General features: G+C 26.3%; 1 protein-coding gene across 2 annotated transcripts; it reads left to right on the top strand.

Annotated features, from left to right (window-relative positions):
• The first annotated feature begins 143 nt into the window (after positions 1–143).
• On the top strand, positions 144–19,112 carry LOC107442273 (very long chain fatty acid elongase 4). 2 transcript variants are annotated; one of them, XM_021147715.4, is made up of 8 exons: positions 144–209; positions 748–842; positions 2,578–2,765; positions 5,398–5,478; positions 8,416–8,587; positions 10,212–10,339; positions 12,614–12,772; positions 13,230–19,112. In XM_021147715.4, the coding sequence occupies exons 2-8, from the start codon at positions 752–754 to the stop codon at positions 13,242–13,244; spliced, it is 834 nt and encodes a 277-aa protein (XP_021003374.1). In that variant the 5' UTR covers positions 144–209; positions 748–751; the 3' UTR covers positions 13,245–19,112. The 2 variants fall into 2 exon arrangements, with proteins under 2 accessions (XP_021003374.1, XP_015911280.1); XM_016055794.4 differs by having other exon boundaries at positions 176–194.
• The last annotated feature ends 1,076 nt before the right edge of the window (positions 19,113–20,188 follow it).

The following is a 20,188-nucleotide window of genomic DNA, read 5'->3' as shown; positions in this document are numbered from 1 at the left end:
TCAACTTTTAAAATTTAACAAACTGACGATAAAACAAATTTTGACATTTAGTTAAAAATTATTAAAATGAAAATCTATGAAGCGTCTTTATATATTAAAAATTAATTTATTTTCATATATTGAAATGAAGAAATTATCACCGTCGTCTGGTCCTGTTTCTCTTTTTCTTGCTCATCGGTTGCACCGGCATTCGGGTTCTTTTTTAAATTGTATATTCTAATTTCTAGTTTAACTTACTGTTTTCCTTTTATGTTTTTACTTTTCTGTATATGTCTAGTTAATATTACTTTCCAGTCTAATAATTACACAAACATGATACTTTCATTAATCATTCTTTTAAAAAATATAATTAATTGATTTGTGAAATATAATAATTTGTGAAATAAATCACAAACAAAGTGATTATATGTGTCATCTGATAATTTCAGAATAAATTTTTCATGGATCAATATTCTATTAAAAAAATCTCACTTCGCCGTGTTTGCTCCTTTTTTAAGAATAATGAATTATGGATGGTTTCGTAAATTTGAACCTAAAATATATTAAAGATATTGGTTACCACTGTTATTAACAACTGCAATTTTTTTGTTACGGAGTAAAATTACAATAAATTTTTCTAATAATTTATTGACCATTTTCCTGTATTTATTAATTATTATATGTACTTTTTTGGTATTTGTTAATCATAACATATAATAGTGAAGAAAGCTTTTTATATTTATAATCCTTACTTTTTATTTAATATAGAAGTATGGATTCCATTAAGCATCATTTCAGTGAACTGCTCTTAAGGTGGAGTTTAGATGTATATCAAAGTTACGAATGGGCACTTAGTTTTTCAGGTAATTTTCATTTAATATTTTTTGCCAATGTATTTTGATCTAATTTGCTGTAATTTGTAACATTTTGCTCTACTTTTTAAATTATGCTATTTTTTATTGTTATAAAAATTGTACAAAACAAAGTTTCTTGTATTTGATATTTAAATTTCAAATTTATTTTTTTAATAGTTATGATATCTTGATGACCAATGACATAAATATTACTGCTAAAAACTGGAGTTTAACTTTGCCAAACCACTAATAAGATTAATAGGCAATCGCAATGCCTGAATATGTTACAAATGAATCAAGATTAAATATTTAATAACTTAGATATTTAATCTTGATTCATTTGTAACATCTGAGGTCAACTTTTAAGAAGTGGTCAATATTTAAGAATTTCCATAATTTGGATACTTAAAAATAAATTCTTTGTTATTTTTGAAATTGCCCTATGTAAAGATTGCAATGATATGTGAATTTATTTAGGAATCTATTTCAGAAGATGAGAATTCTAAAATAAAATAAAACGAAGTAGGAAGATAAAGTGAACATTTGTTGCTTTATTCAAAATTATTATTATTTTTAATTATATATAGCATAATATATATTTTAGCATACATTTTTAACAGTATATATACCTGTGTTTTAAATTAATATTTTAACTGCACTGTAAATAGCTTCACACGCTTTATGACATTATGAATATCATTAGTTATTGATGGTTTTTACCATTTTTTTATATGATTTAAACCAGTTTTTATCATTTGACATGTCAAATATCAGTTTTTGATGTCAAAAATCAAACCCTGGTTGCCCTTTATGAACAGCTGTTGCTGTATATGTCTTGTCTTGTAACTCATAACAAAGGTGTATAAAATACCAAACAAACCCCCATATTCTATTAAGCTCCCACCCATAGTCTCATATGAATATTGGCCAGCAATCAAAACCAAATAAGCTCTCATCCACCTCTTGCATCCAAAGTTAGATCGTATAGAAGCATGCCATGCACGTATACACCCGCATAAATTCTTAAATTTTCCAAATTCTCCTTTTAAATTTAACTGAAGCGCCCATGCTATTTAAATTATACATCAGGTTTCAAATTAGAGTGATTTAATAAATCAAACATCGTGACTTGTATTCACATTGTTAAATATTCACTCATACCCATGGTTAAATAATCAATCATGTCCACAACAGCAACGCAAAACAATATTGCAGTTCTTGGTGGGGAGCATCTTGACCATCCACCATACATACCTGATCTCACTCAGTGACTTTCATCTGTTTCCAGTTTTGAAGAAAAATCTGGGCTGAAGGTTCTTGGGAATCAATGAATGACACAAGCCGTTAAACGTTTCTTTGGTATGCATAGCCCTGAGTTTTTCCTGGAAGACTACTTTAAGCTTATAAATTGGTATGACAAGTGCCTCAACGTCTTAAGGAATAATTGTGTGGAATAATAAAGTTATGTCTCATTTTTAATATTTCATTATAATTTCTGTCTTTCATGCTTGCCTCTTTTTAAGTCGCCACAGGAAGCCTAATTTCGGACACCCCCTCGTAGTCTTCATTGACTATATATATTTATCATATTTTATACACTTTAATTGATTTAACATAAAATTTTTGAATGACTTGTTCACTTTGGCCGTATCTCACCTTAATGTTTCTCATGCAGTACAGGATTTTATTTTTATCTATTGCAACCTTTTAAATGAGGATATATAATTGTATTGTTTGTCTACAGACAAGAGGGTTGCAGCCTGGCCTCTCATGCAATCTCCATTTCCCACTGTGATGTTAATTGTACTCTACCTTTGTTCTGTTCACTATGGACCGCAATTAATGAGATCTCGGCAGCCATTTGAAATGCGATGGATTCTTGTATTTTATAATTTTGCAATGACTTTTCTCAATTTGTATATTGGTTTGGAGGTATAGATCATTTTATTATTTTAAGTTTCTTCATGTAAAGAAGCTTGTCTTTAGTTCTCTTCCTTTGAGTTCTTCTTTTGTTGCATGTTACTGAGCAGTTTATCAAAGTAATGTATGAAGTTATTTTTTTATTATTTAGTTTCAATTTATGTATTATAATATTTATTTTTGTTATTTTTAGTTTAGCTTTGTTTAATACTTGCATACATATTTATGGCTTTGATATGCTTAATGTTTTTTTTTTCTTTATGTTTTCTATTTATCTAGTTTATTGTTACACTGCATGGTACATTATATGAAAAGAATTTCTTTAAAACTTTATATTAATAGTTTATTTTTATTAGTGATGACAATCTGCCAATTTACTTATTTAAAATATCACTAATAATCTATGAAATGATGCATACAATCATAAAACAATTTTGTTTGTCTAAAAGCAATTGAATATTTCAGAAATGATATTTAATGCCTTTGATTTTCTTTAAAATATTATTTAATTTATACTACTTGTGCACTACTAAACATTACTCGTTCATCAATTTATAAGATTCATATATTAGAGTGAAATTTATCTTTTTCAATTAGCTAATGTATGGTATCACATTTTTTTTTCTTCTCTGGGTGAATTTTGCGTATTGTTATTCATTGATTCAGAACTAGTAATTTGTTGATTTTTGTCCTCATGCTTGCCAACTTTTATGTATTTTGCATAAAATTTTATTTTAAAAGTGATTTTAAAATATATATTTTCTATTTATTTATTGGATTCACTAAATTTATTTTAAATAATTATAACCACCACTACATTTAAAGAAATTTGACAAAATATAAATTTAGAATAATCATTAAGCTCCTACAAAGTAAGTATATTTCGACCTAAAATTGTAATTAAATTTTCATTTCATTACCAATGGGGGAAAATTGTTCTAGAAAAGATAAACAGTTGGCAGCTGTGAGTTTTCCTAAATCAGAATTTTCAGTACTATATCCTTCAAGCAAACTTATAAATTACTTTATTAAAACTTTATATGTTAATTTTTTTATTTTTTTTATTAACTAAGTTATAAGTTTTTCTATGTTTTGCATCAAGTTTTTGGCTATTTATTTGACAATTTTGAATTATTTTTCTTTATATTTTAGATGTTATTAATTATAAAAATATTATTCTTACAGATTTCAATCATTCTTGTAAACTAATACAATTGTTCGATAATTTAAATAAAAAATGTACTGTAAAAAGTATAATTTTACATTAGGAAATATTTTAATTATGTTTTTATTGAAACATTATTTTTCAAATTTAATATAATATTATAGTAATTTGGTAAATCATTATTAATAGAAAATTCATCTTTAATTGCATGTATGTGAAAAATACTTAGTTGAATTGTAATTTATTTTTATTTCCACTTTCTATTAATGCATAAACATCATATTAGAATATTAATTACCTATGTTAAAGGGTTTAATATAAATTTTATAAGTGTAAAAAAATTGAACCAGGAAAGTTTTTGAATGTTTTTATTCAAAAATCAATATTATATTACTACAGCAATTTAAAATTTGTTTATATACTTTAATTTAAAACCTCAATATATTTTCAGTTTATGTTTTCAAAATTATAAATAAAATTAAGCATTTTCACTATTGATGATGTAGAAAGGGCACTTGTTTTTTATTTACATCATCAATTATTCTTATTAGCATTAGAGTTATAATAATTTTCTTTAAAACTGTAAATTATACATTTTTAGCATTTAAGCAATTTAATTTAATTGATAATTAAAATGATATAAATGTAAATGATATAATGTATTGTATAAATGTAAATGATATAAGTGTAAATGATACAGTGTATGATATAAATTTAATGCATTAAACTGAAATAATTTAATTAATTATTTAATTTTTTCATTGTTAAAAAAGTGAAAGTTTTAATCAATATGAATTCAAGATCTTTAAAGTATTTTTTTATAAAGCATAAATATCCAAAAGTATTATGTTTTTATAATATATACTATTACAATGTTAGGGCATCTGTTAATTTTAATACAATATTATTGTAATAAGATATCTTTCAAAATAAAGAAAAGAAAGAAAAAAATGTGAATTGTAAGCAATGGCTTGAAATTAGTAACCATATTAGTAATCATACTTCTTACAGTCTATGCTCAAAAATAGTCAAATAGGTAGACTGAGCCATGATTCACCTTCCAATAAAGTGAACCGGGTTCAAATCCCAGCAATGGCTGGTCGATACGAATTCCGCATCCATAAGTGCTGTTGTAAAATATCCTCAGTGGTGGATGAATCATGGGTTAGAGTCCCTTTTCCGTCAGGCTAACTGTGAGAGGTTTTCATGGTTTTCCACTCCATGTAATGCAAATGCGAGTTAGTTCCCTCAAAAAGTCCTGCAGAAAGGCACATTTCTCACAATAATTGATCCAGGAGCTCCCTTGTCTTCTGGATTGTGTTCAAAAGGCTACGGAGTTGAACATTAGTTGTCGAAAATCCAAAAATTGGGTTGGCTGTTCAACGACTGTTAAAAAAAAATAGATAAATAATGTATCAAAAAGTGTTAAGATGAAATTAACATTGTTTAATGATTAATGTAATTGTTATATTTTTATAGCTTTTGGTCTGCGCTTGGAAGCAAAATTATAACTGGGCATGCCAATTAGTAGATTTTTCAAGTAATCCTTATGAAGTTCGTGTAAGTAGAATTATATAGCATAATATTCATGCACTTCAATATTATCATAGTAAATAATAACGAAAAGTTTACAAAATCTATGAGAAAAATTTATGTGTGTGCAAATTTATGTGAAGTTTGTGTGTAGTGTACCATAACTTTTTCATGGTGTTTCAATTATTTGAAATTTATCTATTGTTATCATTTTGCTAAAATTTTATTTAAGATTAAAAAATTAAATAAAAATTTCACAATTGAAGTACTTTCTCAGTTGTTCAGTGTTTTTATTATTATTTTTTCTTAAATATATAGTATAAATTTAGAAATTAACTTTACATGTACCTATGCTTTTTATTATTTTAATATTTAGTGCAATTACTTTTGAAGTTACATTTTTAAATCTTACAGCGAGTGAGGTTAACTTTATTACAATTATAAACTGTATAAAATAAATATGAATTATAAAAATGAATTTTGTAAACATTTTTGCTGAGACTTAATTAAACCCGGACTTTAAAACTCAAAATCTTATTATAAATTTTATTCTCTTAGATTCTTATTTTTCATTTTGCTAATAAATTATAAACATTCTTAATACTTTTGGTTTCAGACAAATATTTTATGTTGGATTTGCGAAAATAATCTAGTTTTAATTCAGATGAATTACTATACGATCATTCTAATTAAACCACCTCTATTTGAAAATACTTTGCTATTAATATATGTTTAGTAATGTAGTTTTTCTCAATTGGTTCAGAAAGTACCCTCTTCCTAAACTAATTGCAATCAAATCTTAAGACCTATTCTGTTCTAAGAAAAATGGAATTTGCAAACTAAATAATGACTCAAAATGTTTAAAAGAAGAAAAAAAAAGCAGTTAGACCTCTTCAAAAGTTTGATGTTTATGTAGAGGAATAGAATAATATGATACTAACAATACATACTATTATAAATTAAACCACCCTTATTTGAAACCACACTGCTATTCACCTATGTTTAGTAATGCATATGCTTTGTAAAACATCTTTAAACTTTATAAATTTTCTGAGCAGATTTGTTTTTATTTTACATTTTTGTGTTGGGAAAAATGTATTCATCATTTATTTATTTTAATTTTTTTTTTCAATTTCAATTTTTAAATTATATTTGATTATATATTCTATTATGTTTATTATGTTGTGTTTATGTTATTATGTTTGATCATATATTTTTATTTTATTTTAGAATTTTTGAATTATGTTTGATTATATATTCAATTACAGAATCTCATTTTCTATGGCTTATAATGAATCTACCACAGATTGTCATGTTGTTGGTTGTCCATAATCCTCCAAACTTTCAATTTATTTTTAATCATTGTATGTAGAATATTACTTTGAGAGCTGATTATGTAGGAAATTACCAGCATAATAATGACTATTTAAATATTAAATCCCAAAAAAGTCTTCTCACAAGAGATCCAAATAGCTTTTGTATCATTAACTAGAAGATATTTTATTTAATATAAATGGAAGCAAAATAAAAAGTGTTTTATATATTTTTTCCAGTGAGAGTCTAATTAGTATTATTAAAAAAAGACTAAGTGTATGTTTTAAAAATTTTAAGTATTTTTTAATGATTGGTTGATGGGCTAAGCAAGCTAACCCTCCCCCCAGTTTTACAGCTACTACATCAAAATTAAAAGTTAAAAGTATAATTAAGATTAATAAGATAAGATAAAGTATAATTAATATTAATAAACTCTTCGAAACATAGGGAAAGATTCATTGTTGGCGCTGAATAGGAAATGGATATTGCCAAAAGTCAATCCAACTCCCTGTTATCTAATGTTAATATTTTAAATACATTGACGAAATTAAAAAAAACTACAAAAAATTCATTGTAAAAGTAAAGCAACCAATACCCAATGACCAATTACACTAATGATAAAAGTGTTGAAAAAGGAAAGATTAAAAAATATTGATATTTAGTTATGTAATCTTGAATAATGATTAATTGCTTGAGTGTATTAAATGAAAAGTTAGCCTTTACATTCGCTTATTATATGAGATTGAATAAAAACTAACTATTTTTTTTATCATAAAAGAGATGAAAAGTTCTTTAATATGAATATCAATTTAAGATATAAATGAAATTAAAAATTAGGAAATATGCAATGCCTATGTAGACATAATATGAATTGATAAAAATATGAATTAAAGAATTTTTTTTATAAATATTTTGACAGTTATATTTTATACAGATAATTTAATACGAAACTTAGAAAAGTTTTTTAATATTTTATTTTTATTGTGAATTCATGGAAACATCACTGGAACTTATATAATCTTAATTTTAAATTTATATGTGTCTAAACATGCATAAATTTTTTGAAAATCATAATAAATACTAGTTTTAAAATTACTTTGAGGATTTTACAATGGTATTTTAAACATGTTAAAAAAATGTTAAGAATGGTGCATAATCAGCATTTTTAATATTAAGTCTGGCCGGGATAGCTTGGTTGGCAGGGTGTTCGTTTGTGAGAATGGGAGTTCGAATCCAGCCGGTTGAAGACTCTCCGCGTAGTAAATAATGGCTGGTGCACATTAAATATTTCGGGTTACAAAGTCCTCCATGTTCCCATAACAAATCAATACCTCTGGATGTACTGAATTGCAAATTGATGATTATATGGTTCAGGTCAAAATTTGGATCTGCAGATGAATGAATGGGCCCGTCCTATAAATGGATGTGACATATGAGTGTGGCAGAAAGCGAATTCTCGGCCATAGATGGCGCCACTAGGAAACAAGAACAATCTCACTCCTTGCCTTAATGGCCTAAGACAAAAATAACAACAATATTAAATCTGTTTTGTTTATTTATATAAATAATATTTATGAACAAAATTAATTGGTTGAATTAAATTTTATTACTTTTGTTATATCAATATTTAAAACATTTTATTTTTTATAGATTGCCAAAGCGTTGTGGTGGTATTATTTTTCTAAGCTCCTAGAATTCTGTGATACTTTCTTTTTTATTTTACGTAAAAAGAATAACCAGCTTACATTTCTCCATATCTATCATCATTCAACTATGTTTGGTCTTTGGTGGATTGGAGTGAAATGGGTTCCAGGAGGCTCAGGTAAAATTTTTTCTCAAAACATTTAATTTTTGCTTAAGATAATAAGTAGAAATTCATCTTATAATTAACTTAAAATGTTGATTGTCAAAAGCTTTAAAATGAAAAATTTAGTGACAGTTTTAAATTGCAATTGTATCGAAAATTTAATTAATGTTCCCTCACTTAAACGCTTTAAAAACATATGAATAAAATATTTATTTTATATCTCTTTTGAATCAGTAAATAATAAGTAAATATAGGTAAACATTTTAAGTAATCCTTTGTAACCTGGAAGTTATATTTTATTCAACTAGAGACATCTGAAGTGTTTTATTTCCAATTTTTGTACTTGTGACAGTAATTATATACAATTAATGAGCACATACAAAGTGATGTGTAGAACAAAATGCACCTATTTTTCTAAGAATATGATGATGAATATTCAAGTAAGCAGTTATACTATATCAGAATATGTATGCATTTACCTCTGTAGCATTTACGCAATATATATTAATTACTTATTAAATTCAGAAATATGTGTTGGGGTCTTGGCACAGTAATATCATTTTGCATATTTTATTTTTTTAAAAATATAATTAAAGTGCAAAATGTGTTTGATGTAAGTTTTTTTTACTCCTTGCAAGTAGGTATATTATTAACTACTCCTTGCAAAACATATTATTAAATAATGAAAATAAATATTTTCTTTTTTTATTGACTTGACAGCCCTTTGTTGGCCAGAGCATTCCCTAGAACCTTCAACCTTTTCTTCTCTTTTCTTTGTGATTGTTCTCCAGTTAGAAATTTGTAGGTTAATACTAATTAGTAATAATTCCAGTTAGTAATAAATGTTTTAATGAGAAATATTGCTCAAGGATACAAAAGTTAATGAATTGAGAAAATAATCCTAAATATTTTTATATTCCATTTAGTTCTAACCATACAAAATGCAATTAATTGCTCATTAAGTTTGGTAAATTTAAAGAGAGATTAATAGCATTGAACCCTTTGGAAAGATCCTTCTATCATTTATTGTGCTCACGTGAATTTGTTATAGATTTTGGAATTTTTATTATAATCTTTTTAAGTTTTTTGTTTCATTATTTTTTAAATTTTATGTTGAAAATTGTCAGTTTGAACTTTTGATTAAAACTGATAATTTAAAGATTTGACTAAGCTAAATTTTGTTTCAGTGCTTCACATAAAAAACGACTTCTGCTTTCTATATACTCTAAATTTATTTTCAAAAATTAAAATATATTATATGATTTGAATATATTGTTTTTTTTAATTGTAGTAACTTTTTCTTTGAAAACTGTAAAAGTCATTAACATCTTTATTGCTGACATTATTTTTTTAAGCATTTTTTCATATTATATATTACGATTTTGAATATATTGTTTTTTTTATTGTAGTAATGATTATAAATATATTCCGTCCTTTTTTTTCCTTCAAAACTATAAAAATCATTAACATCTTTATTCTTAAAATTATTTTTTTAACAGTTTTTTTAAAGAATCATAGTATTAAGACATTTATTTATTTTTTAAAAATTTATTCATTTTCATTTTAATAATAATTAAGTGCATGTTTTAGTTGCAATTCTTTTTGTAATGTTAATGTATTAATTTCTGTTGTATTTTAGCTGTTCCTGGTGCAATGACTAATTCATTTGTTCATGTGTTGATGTATTTATACTATGGTTTAGCATCTATAGGCCCTATCATGCAGCCATATCTTTGGTGGAAAAAATATCTAACAATGATTCAATTGGTTAGTATTTTAATTTAATATTTATTTCTATATATGCCATTGACTTTAAGTTATATTTCTTTATCCTCTATTTTTGTATAAATTATTTATCTTATAATACTGGAGATACAGTCAGCTTTGCCCAAAAGAATTTTTTAATACCAATTGTATTCAAGCAAGTGAGTTATATGATTATAAGGGAAGTGCAAAAGACAATCTATGTTTTTTATAAAAAGTTTCTTTGAAATGGTGGAATAAAGTTATTTTGATAGTCAATATACAATTGTAATTAAAGTTATTAATTCTAATCTCACAGAATAATAATGACATTTAAATTCATATTAAAGTAAATCGATGCTAACTAAAAGTTTAATATGCATTCTATAATACTTTTTATTCTCTTCTGAAGAAATAGTGTTTTGACACACATTGCCGAACATTACTCTACTTCTTACCTTTCCACATTTTAAACGGTGTGTGAAATATGTAAAAAAGGAATAAACCCCTACCATGTTTGCTATATAACTACTGACAAGATTTGATGAATTCTTAAACTACCTCCTCATGTTAAAACACTAACTAGAACTGATTAAAACACAACTCTATTTTTTTTAAAAAAAACTGCCAATACCAACTTAACAACTTTTAATTATTTTAAACATAACAGTGCTAACAAAAGAGAACATCAAATCAAGGAACAAAACAGAAAAAACATCATTAGTGTAACTAAATCAATGGTTATCGCTTTTTAATTTATTGTAGTTTTTAAATAAATGATCTAGTTCATCACTTTTAACACCTCATACTTGTTTGTATATGGATAGGAAGTCCCTATTGAAGTGACCTCTATTGTATTCTTATCGTAACTTAAAATTGGATGTTCCATTCTAAGTAGTAAAACAATTCTTTAAAAACAAAAATTTCTTTTTTTTTGTGCAGTTAAGTGCAGGGACCTTCAATGATAAAGAATCGTTTAATCAAGGAAATTTAACATTGGTTACATAAAAAATAATTTGAGTACACTAAATTTTATTTGTATAGCGGGTTATTAGATTATCCGATATACAATTAAATGGGAACGACTGTATCCTTAATTTTTTATTATTGTGCACTTTTTTTTAATGTGCATACACATAATTCTTTTACATAGGTACACTTTGCTAAAAAATAATACATAAATTGTGTTTTATGAATTTCTCGGAGACATTTATGTGGGGTTTTATTTCATGGTCAACAATGGTTTTTAAAATATTTGATATGATTATCAAAAACTGTTTTAATTCATAATTATTTTGAAGGAAACTATGATTGAATTGCAAGTAAAAAAATTTTGTCATAATGTTTTTTTTTTTTAAAAAAAAATTTCATGTTTACAGTCTTTCTGTTATTTTATACCTCATTTTTGCTTTTAATGAAATTCTAAAAAAAATTTTTTACCTATTTTTTATTTATTTAAACATTATCCATTGTGGAAATTATTTTGAAGATATCATTTTTAATACTAATTACTTATACATTAGAGGAATAATTTAAAAGTGTTAATTTTCTTGAAAACCTTTTTTTAAAAAATTAACAGTATGGTTTATTATTTTTTGTATTAATCCAATTTTTGAAATCAATTGCAAGTAAGTTGGTATCTTAAAGAAATGGAATTTTAGGTAAATGATCAAATTTTAGCTGAACATAATTTTTTTATCAGTATTAATTTTGATCCTTAATTGTCTAGAACTTTAGAATAATTCGTAAAAAAATTTTCAACTTAGCACTAGTTTTGTGTTAGAATTGCCTCAAGAAAAACTGGTTTGCTGTATTGGAAAATAGATATCAATTACAGTGTAGGCAAAAGCTCTTTACACACGTAGGCAGTACATGATGATGAATAGAATTATTTTTCTGAAATGTAAATTTCTAAAAAATTTTTTATTTAAAGTTTACTTTAAATCTCATTTGACAAAAATTTTCAAAACTTTAAATTATTTTTGAAAATTGCATCGTAAGGGGCATTTTTCATTTCATAATTATAGGTGATTTTCTTATTAAGATTTCATTTCCATATTTTTTCAATAATACATAAGATATTTTGTATATGTATAGAATGAATGTATATGTATTGAATATAAGAGTCAGAAAATGATTATGAAACTATAAAAATTGAAAATGTTAAAAGCTTTCAAATTAGTTTGCGAGTAAATTTTTCATACTAATGACTCTTTTTTGCATAATATTAATTTGAAATAATTTATGTTTTTTGCCATTTTTTTTAAAAAGACATTCATTCAATTATTTTTTTTCTAGATTCAATTTGTGTCAGCTGTGGTTATGGGAGTAAAGGCCATAATTTATAACTGTCCTTTCACAAGATGGATGCAATATGCACTTGTTGCATATTCTTTCTCTTTTATTGTTCTATTCGGTATTTTTTACCTTAATTCCTACTCACCGAAGAAACCAGAGGTAAAGTATTTTGCTGAATCTGAGATCAAATTTTTCAATATGTTAGCTTGAATATGTATATATATTTTTTGAAGAAATGTTAAAAATCTGACTTTAATAATGAGTTTGTTGAGTTTTTCCTGTATATCTTCAAGGAAGTGTATTAATGTTAAAAATCTAAAAAGAAAAATATTTCTATAAATAATTCTGTATTACATTATTGTCTTTATAAGCAATATTTAAACAATATAGTTAAAAATTTTACCTTTTGATTTTTTTGAAGCTTTATCTGTAGATTATCTATTTTTTAATTCTAAATTTTTTTAAAAAAATTAACATTTAGTTTTAATGTAACTTTTTTAAAATTTTTTTAATGCAAATGTTTGTATTTTACTTCTTAGTTTATTTTAATACTACTTTTATTGAAATAGTGTATAATGCATTTTATTTTTAATTTTGAAATATTTTTATATTTCAGAAAAAAGAAGCTTGAACAAAAAAATGCTTCTGTGTTAAAAGAAAACTCTACTGGCACTACAATTAAGCATTCCAAAATCAGGTTTAATGTATTGTTTTTTTATGAATGGATGTTTAATACGGATTTCAAAATGTCTGCAAGTTCCTAATCATTTATGCATGGTTCATGAAAAAGAAAAAAAAAGTATTGCAAAAATGTGTAATTCATGAAAATATATTTTATAATTTTTTGTAACTTTAAAACTGAATATATAAAATAAAATTTTTCTGGCTTTAATATTTTTACGAAATGCACTTTAAAGAGTTTTGAGTAAGCAAAGTAAAAGTTTTGAGTAAAATGATTTGTGATAAAATCCTATACCAAATCTATTTAGTTAAATTTGTAATCAATCAACCAAAAAAAGTGTAAATATTATAATGTATTATATTGCTTATATTTATTATATATATTGTATTTTTACCATAAGTAGGGCTCGAATTAAACGAAATGAACTATCATAGTATTTGTAATGATTTTTATCGTGTAATTGTTTTACTGTTGTAATTATTTACCTGTTAAAATTGAAGTTCAATTTTTATCTTCTATTTAAAAACTTTTATTACTTTTAAATTGATTATATTTATGTTTATTAATAAGTATAGGAACATAAAATTTAAAAGACAAAAACACCATTACCGACTTTATAATTTAAATGCCTTTAATTTCTTGCTTAGGAATTAAAAACATTTAAGATTGGAGCAACAAACCTTCTACCCATATCTTTGCAATTATAAACCTATTTGAATGGTTCTTATTTGTAGGGGTATTCTTTAGTCCTAAATTGTGGTAAATTTATGGCTTTTATAGACTTTTTATTGTTATTCTAATTTTTTTTACCATGTTTTTTTTCTAGTTTATGCTAGTCTTTTATTAAACAGCTATTTTATTTTGTTAATTAGAAGCATTTCTTGAATTTTTATCTGTTTTTATTTTCATAAGTTCGTTTGTCTTGTTAGTGTGCATATGTGGCCTATTGCATTATTATGAAAAATCAAAAATATTTTTTTATTTAATTTCAAACTATTTATGCTATAAAAATATATTATGAAATAAATCAGCAACTGAAGAGAATAAAAGTCTAAATGTTAAAATTCATTAATTATTTTGTAAATTTTCATAGCCAGCTGTGCTTTTCAAATAAACAGAATATTCAATGTTGACTTTTTGTGCAGCAAGTTAACATTTATGTTCAATAATGTTAGAAAAAATAGTTTTAATTTTATGTCTTGAAAAAGGGCATTTTTAGCTTTTTAAAACTGCTAATTCATTTATGGATTCATAGAATTACTCAAAAATACCAAAGTGTATTTGGAGTTTTTTTTCTAGAAGCCAACTGTGATGTACTTAGTTAGCGGAACTAGTGAATTCTTGAAGAGGATATTGTAAGATTGTGATTGTAATGTTTGACATGTTTGTTAAATATACAAATTTACTGGATTTAGCGGATCTATTAAAATAAAATAAAAATAACTTAATTTAAATGCGAAACAAAAATGTTTGAAAAAGAAATTTTTGTACTTAATTAATTCAAAGTAATTAAACTAATTAAGGAAAGCAAACTTAGCAATTCCAGAAAATGATTCTTCATAGTCTAAAATAATTGTCTGTGATATTTTTTTGTTGTTTTTAACAAGATAGAAACAATGTAATAATCACGAACCAAAGAGCTATAAAGACGGCTAATTTTGATATGGCTGGTAAATATTGTACAGTGAATTCTGCATCAGGTCGATAATAGTAATATTGGTGGTTTCTTAAGAAAGTACTTTCAGAGCTCAGACTTCATTTTGTGTTTTGTCAGTTAAGATGGTATTTGCTTATTGTACTGAAACAACTACATTTTTTTTATTTAAATGCATTATTTGTGTTATTTATATTATTTCTACCTGATTTCTGCATGTGTGAGTTCGTGTGATGCAGTTGGTTTGGGTTTCATTCACATTACTGGTGGGAAAGCTGAGGGTTATAAACTATAACATTTATAAGGTATTATTTCAATACAGTATTAAGTCCTTCCAGAACTTTAATGAACATATTATGGATTTTTATTTTATAATCTTAGCTGTTCTTTACCAAGTACAAGTTTTAGCTTAATCTGATTGTAATATCGACATATTGATGCCTAAAATTGCAAAGGAGATAAACTAGAATGCAGTTGTCTTAGAATAAAACAGAGGCTGTGTTTGCAAAATTAGAGATCTATGTAATCACATTTTTCTGTTTTTGAAATTCACCTTTAAAAATCTTCTAACTATTTTTAGGAATGGAGGATTTTTGGAAAAGGTGAAAAGACAAAAACTTAGTAGGAAACTTTTTAAAATTTTTTTTAAAGGGATTTATTTTATTATAAAATAATTTATGAATCTGTTAATATTTATAGTTAATAAAGCTTAGAAAAAAAGCTTGTTTAAAGATAATATAAAGTTATTTTTAAGAATGGAAACGCAGAAATTATGTATACAAATATAGATATTCAGAATTGTTTTTCGGCACGGGGAGACATCAACGCTACAAGAAAGTAGAAATACGGTTATTTAAATAAGCAAAAATTTAATCAATTTAAATGGATTACAATTACTAACAATTATCAAATAAAAATTTGATAATTGTTGCTTAAAAATCAGCTTTGATATCAACATATCACCCTTTTAACTCAATCTGACTTGCAATATTGGAAAACACTGTGTAAAGCTCTGTGTAAGGCTTTTATAAAAAGCATATCAAACAGTTCTATTTCAAACTGTGATGGATGTTTATTTTTGTACTTGTTATTCATTTTCTGAAAGTAAACATCGAAAAAGTATTGACAATCTCCTTTTTTCCTATTCATTTTGTGTTTAAAGCTGAGAAGAAATACTGTTTGAAAATTATCTTTGTATATACTGCTTAAGACTTTTATTTGTAAAAAAAAGGAATTTTATTTTATTTCATTGATTTATGGACATATTTTGAATTATTTAGAATGATTGGTTATATTTTTAATAAATCGGTACACATGATCAATGCAGTACTTCGTAAAAATAAAAATAAAAATTCACACACTATCAACACGGCACTTTGTAAAAAACTTGGGGGGGGGGGATGCAGCACACAAATTTGCACACTCGACCAAATTTCGTTTATAGGTTAATATTTTATTAATTATACGTAGGTTAATTAATAAAGATGAGAAGAATACTAATGTTTATTCTGACTGTCTGAGACAATAATAATAATTTTATTTCTCTCTTCTGTACATAATAAGATACCAAAATGTAATTTAAAAAATGTATGTTATTCCACACTTTATTTCTTAATTTTATATCAACCAAAAAAGAAAAATTAAATTGATTTATGTATGCACCAGCAAATGAAAAATGTTCTTTTCTCTTAAATGTATAAAATTATAAAGCAAATTTAAAGTAAAAAATCAAGACATATTTTCAGAAATTCTAAATTTATAAGTAAGCTATTATCTACCTTTTTAGAGTTCTCTCTATTTATTGATAAAAATTATTGTAGTTGACTCATAATTGATGGCTTTAATTTTCTTAATTCACAGTTCTTCCAGTTGTCTCCAATTTTATTTATGTTATTTACATTTATGTTAGCATTAGAAAATTTTGTCTTGTTTCAGTGTTGTTTATTTAAATGCACAAGACTGTAAAATTATAGGTTTAAAATTTTAAAAAGAAATATATACACATGTATGTAAAGATGCATTTAAAAAAAAAATGGTTTGAAGTCATTAATATATGCTGAATTTACTTCAATAAAGTGTTTGTTAATTTGCCCACCTAATGTTGGCCCACTTAATATGGTGCCCCTGAAAGAGTGGCCAATGAATCTGCCCTTCAGGTGCCTGTATGACCTTGGTCATTATGCAGGTGGGCATTGAAAAAAAAAAGTGTTTGTTAATTTCCTGATATGACAATCAATCTTTAGATGTGAAATGTTTACTGTCAATTTTTCAATGATGTAATGATAATAATTTTTCATATTAGTATTTCAACCCTCCAAGTGTTAAGTTTTTATGCAAATTTGCAAGAAAATTTTCTCTTCTCAACAACAATTTTTCTCATTTAAATTGGAGGAGTTGTTGTTTTATTATGTAGATAAACCACCAGATTAACTTTGAGGTTTATTTATTAAAAAATTATAAAAAAAATATTAAACACTATTTTAAATGTACCAACCTTAATTTAAAAAAAGATGTTTATTTAATATTATGTATTTATTTAAGGAATAACAAATCCTAAGCTTGGCTAAACATGTTTTGAATGTTAATTCCTCACATTTAGGGATCATAGTGCCTTACATGTATATTAACACTAATCATACCATAACGGGTCAAAAGACCCGTTTTTGTATGTTGTATTGTATTGTATTGAAAAGTGTCGGTATGTTTAGTGTTAACACGATGATTCTTCCCGTTGTTTGATTGTTAAACTAATTTGGATGTTTGCAGTTTTATCTTATTGATTTTAATCTATTAAAAATGATTTTTATCTATAAATATGGGCACATCCTCAATTCGCTTGACTAATATGAATTTTGCTGAAAGTAATCTGCTTCAAAATGTCTGTAAATTATGTTATCATGTTATGAATGATTCAGATATACGTTTCATATTATTGAACTTTCAAAACGTGAAGTTGTATTTTTCTTGAGAGGCAATTGTTTATTTAAAAATGTTAAATGTAAATGCAATTTTTTGTTTATGTCTTACTAAAGAGTTATTGAAAGATTATAAAATTTAATAAAGAATGATGGACCAATGCATTATACAGGGTAATTATATATAACATTTGACCTACTGGTGATTTTTCGAAAGCATGGAGAAAATTTTGTATGAAGATATGATAATAAAAATGATTATAATGACAGTTATGGTGGCTGAAATTCTCCATTTTCGCTTTATCTCATTAAAATGTGGTTCTCGCAGTAAAACGCTTGTTAAAGTGGGAACACTGAAGCAAGAATACTAGCGGGGCTATTCTGAGACAAAATTGAGCCGAATAGCAGAGAGCTGTGATGGCTCAGGGGATAGAGTGTTCGCCTCCCAATGAGGGAAACTGGGTTTGAATGCCAACAATGGCTGGTCGATACGAATTCAGCATCCGGCTTGCATCAACTACAGTGGTGACGTAAAATAGCCTCAGTGGTAGACGGATCATGGGTTAGAGTCTCCTTGCCGTCAGGCTGACCGTGGGAGTTTTTTGTGGCTTTCCTCGCTATGTAACGCAGATGCGGTCCTCCACGAAGGCAAAGTTGATCCAGGAGTTTCCTTGTCTTCTGGATTGGGTTCAAAATTACAAGGCTATGGCATTGAATATTATCAGTTGTGAACCCAAAAATTGGGTCGGCTGTTCAACGACGGTTATAAAATTTTAAAGAAAAGGATAGCAGACAAGTAAAAAATTTATAAAATAACCTTTTTCAACACTGACTAGCGTCACTGTTTTTTGTGCTAAAAATACCGTTCTAACTCGATTTTAGGCTTTTTGCTGTGAGGATCACGTTTTCATAAAGGAAAGGTAGTGAAAATTTTGTCACTGTAAATGTCTGATAATCTTTTTAAGCGCATACCTTATAATAAATTTATAGAAAATTTGTATTCCACACTCTGAAATGGTATGGTCGTGATAAGTGGACAAAGTTATTTTATAATCATCCTGTGAATTTAATGATAAAGATTGTTGTTGTTGATTGTTTCAAACTGATTTAATAATATGAAGTCTACTGAACAAAATAGAGAGTATATATGTAAGCTTGTTCAATAAGCAGCATGTTTATAACACTTATGTAAAAAGTATATGGTGGTTGTTCTCTTATTTGAGAAATAAAACTGTATGTTGAAACTTAGTAGTTTTTTTTCTTCCAATTTTTATTATTAACAGAGCCTATTTTCGCATGAGACACTTGATTTTCCTAGGGAAAATTTGACAATTTTTAAATCTTATTGGGAGAGAAAATTAAATAAATAGGCTATAAGCAGCTCTGCCTTTGGGTTCCAGATAAATCCGAAGCATTTTGAAGTATCAAAGTTGATTCTTTACTAGTGGCGCAAAATATTAAATCATTTTCCAGTATTTCATACTTAACATTTACAAATTTCTCTTTTTATTACAACCAGTATAGACAATGCAGAGTTTTTTATTAAAAATATTCAGAAAGACAAGCCTATCAGTAACACTAAAATTAATTAATTTTTTTTAGTGACGTTTTAATTACAAAAGGGATGATTAGGTAAGAAAATGATTTTTAAATTTTTTTTTCTAGTCCTTATAGTGCAAGGGGCGCCATAGGCAAGAAAAAATCTGCAGTGTTCCCGTTGTTGTTGTGGTCGGCCATTAAGGCAGAGGATGTGCGATTTAAGGCCAAGAATTCGACTTTTGCCTCACCGATACATCACAATCGTTTATAGAGTGGACCCATTCATGTATCCATTCATTCGTCCACGCAGCGTAAGTTTGACCGGAACCAGAGAACGATCAATCTCCAATTCAGTATCCCCAGAGGCATTGATTTGTTATAGGAATATGGAGGACTTTGCGTCCCGACAGATTTAACGTGAACCAGTCACCATTTACTACACGGGGAGTCATCGGCCGACTGGATTTGAACTCTTGTTTTCACAAACGTGAATCTAGCGCCCTGCCAACCAGGCTATTCCGTCATGGAGTGTGCCTAAAGCAAGGAATAAATATGAAGTTTTTGTAAGAGAAGTGTAAGTTCATTTTTTTTCTTCTGACAGCAGTGTCAACTAGTTGAAAAAAGGTTTTCTACACAGACGCATAGTTTTTGATTGACAAGTGTTGAAGTCCCGCAGTGTACTGATCTTTAAGATACGGTTCCCAACAGATCACCAAAGTCAAGCATAACTGGCTGCGGTCAGTGTGCGGGTGGGTGACCACTTGGACCAGTCTGCGTAGGAACCG

The sequence above is a fragment of the Parasteatoda tepidariorum genome, chromosome 1 (assembly GCF_982258835.1).
Source record: "Parasteatoda tepidariorum strain Cologne lab strain chromosome 1, Ptep-v5.0, whole genome shotgun sequence".
NCBI lineage: Eukaryota > Metazoa > Arthropoda > Arachnida > Araneae > Theridiidae > Parasteatoda > Parasteatoda tepidariorum.
Note: the sequence above shows the minus strand (reverse complement) of the source record. Positions and strands in the feature narration are given on the sequence as shown.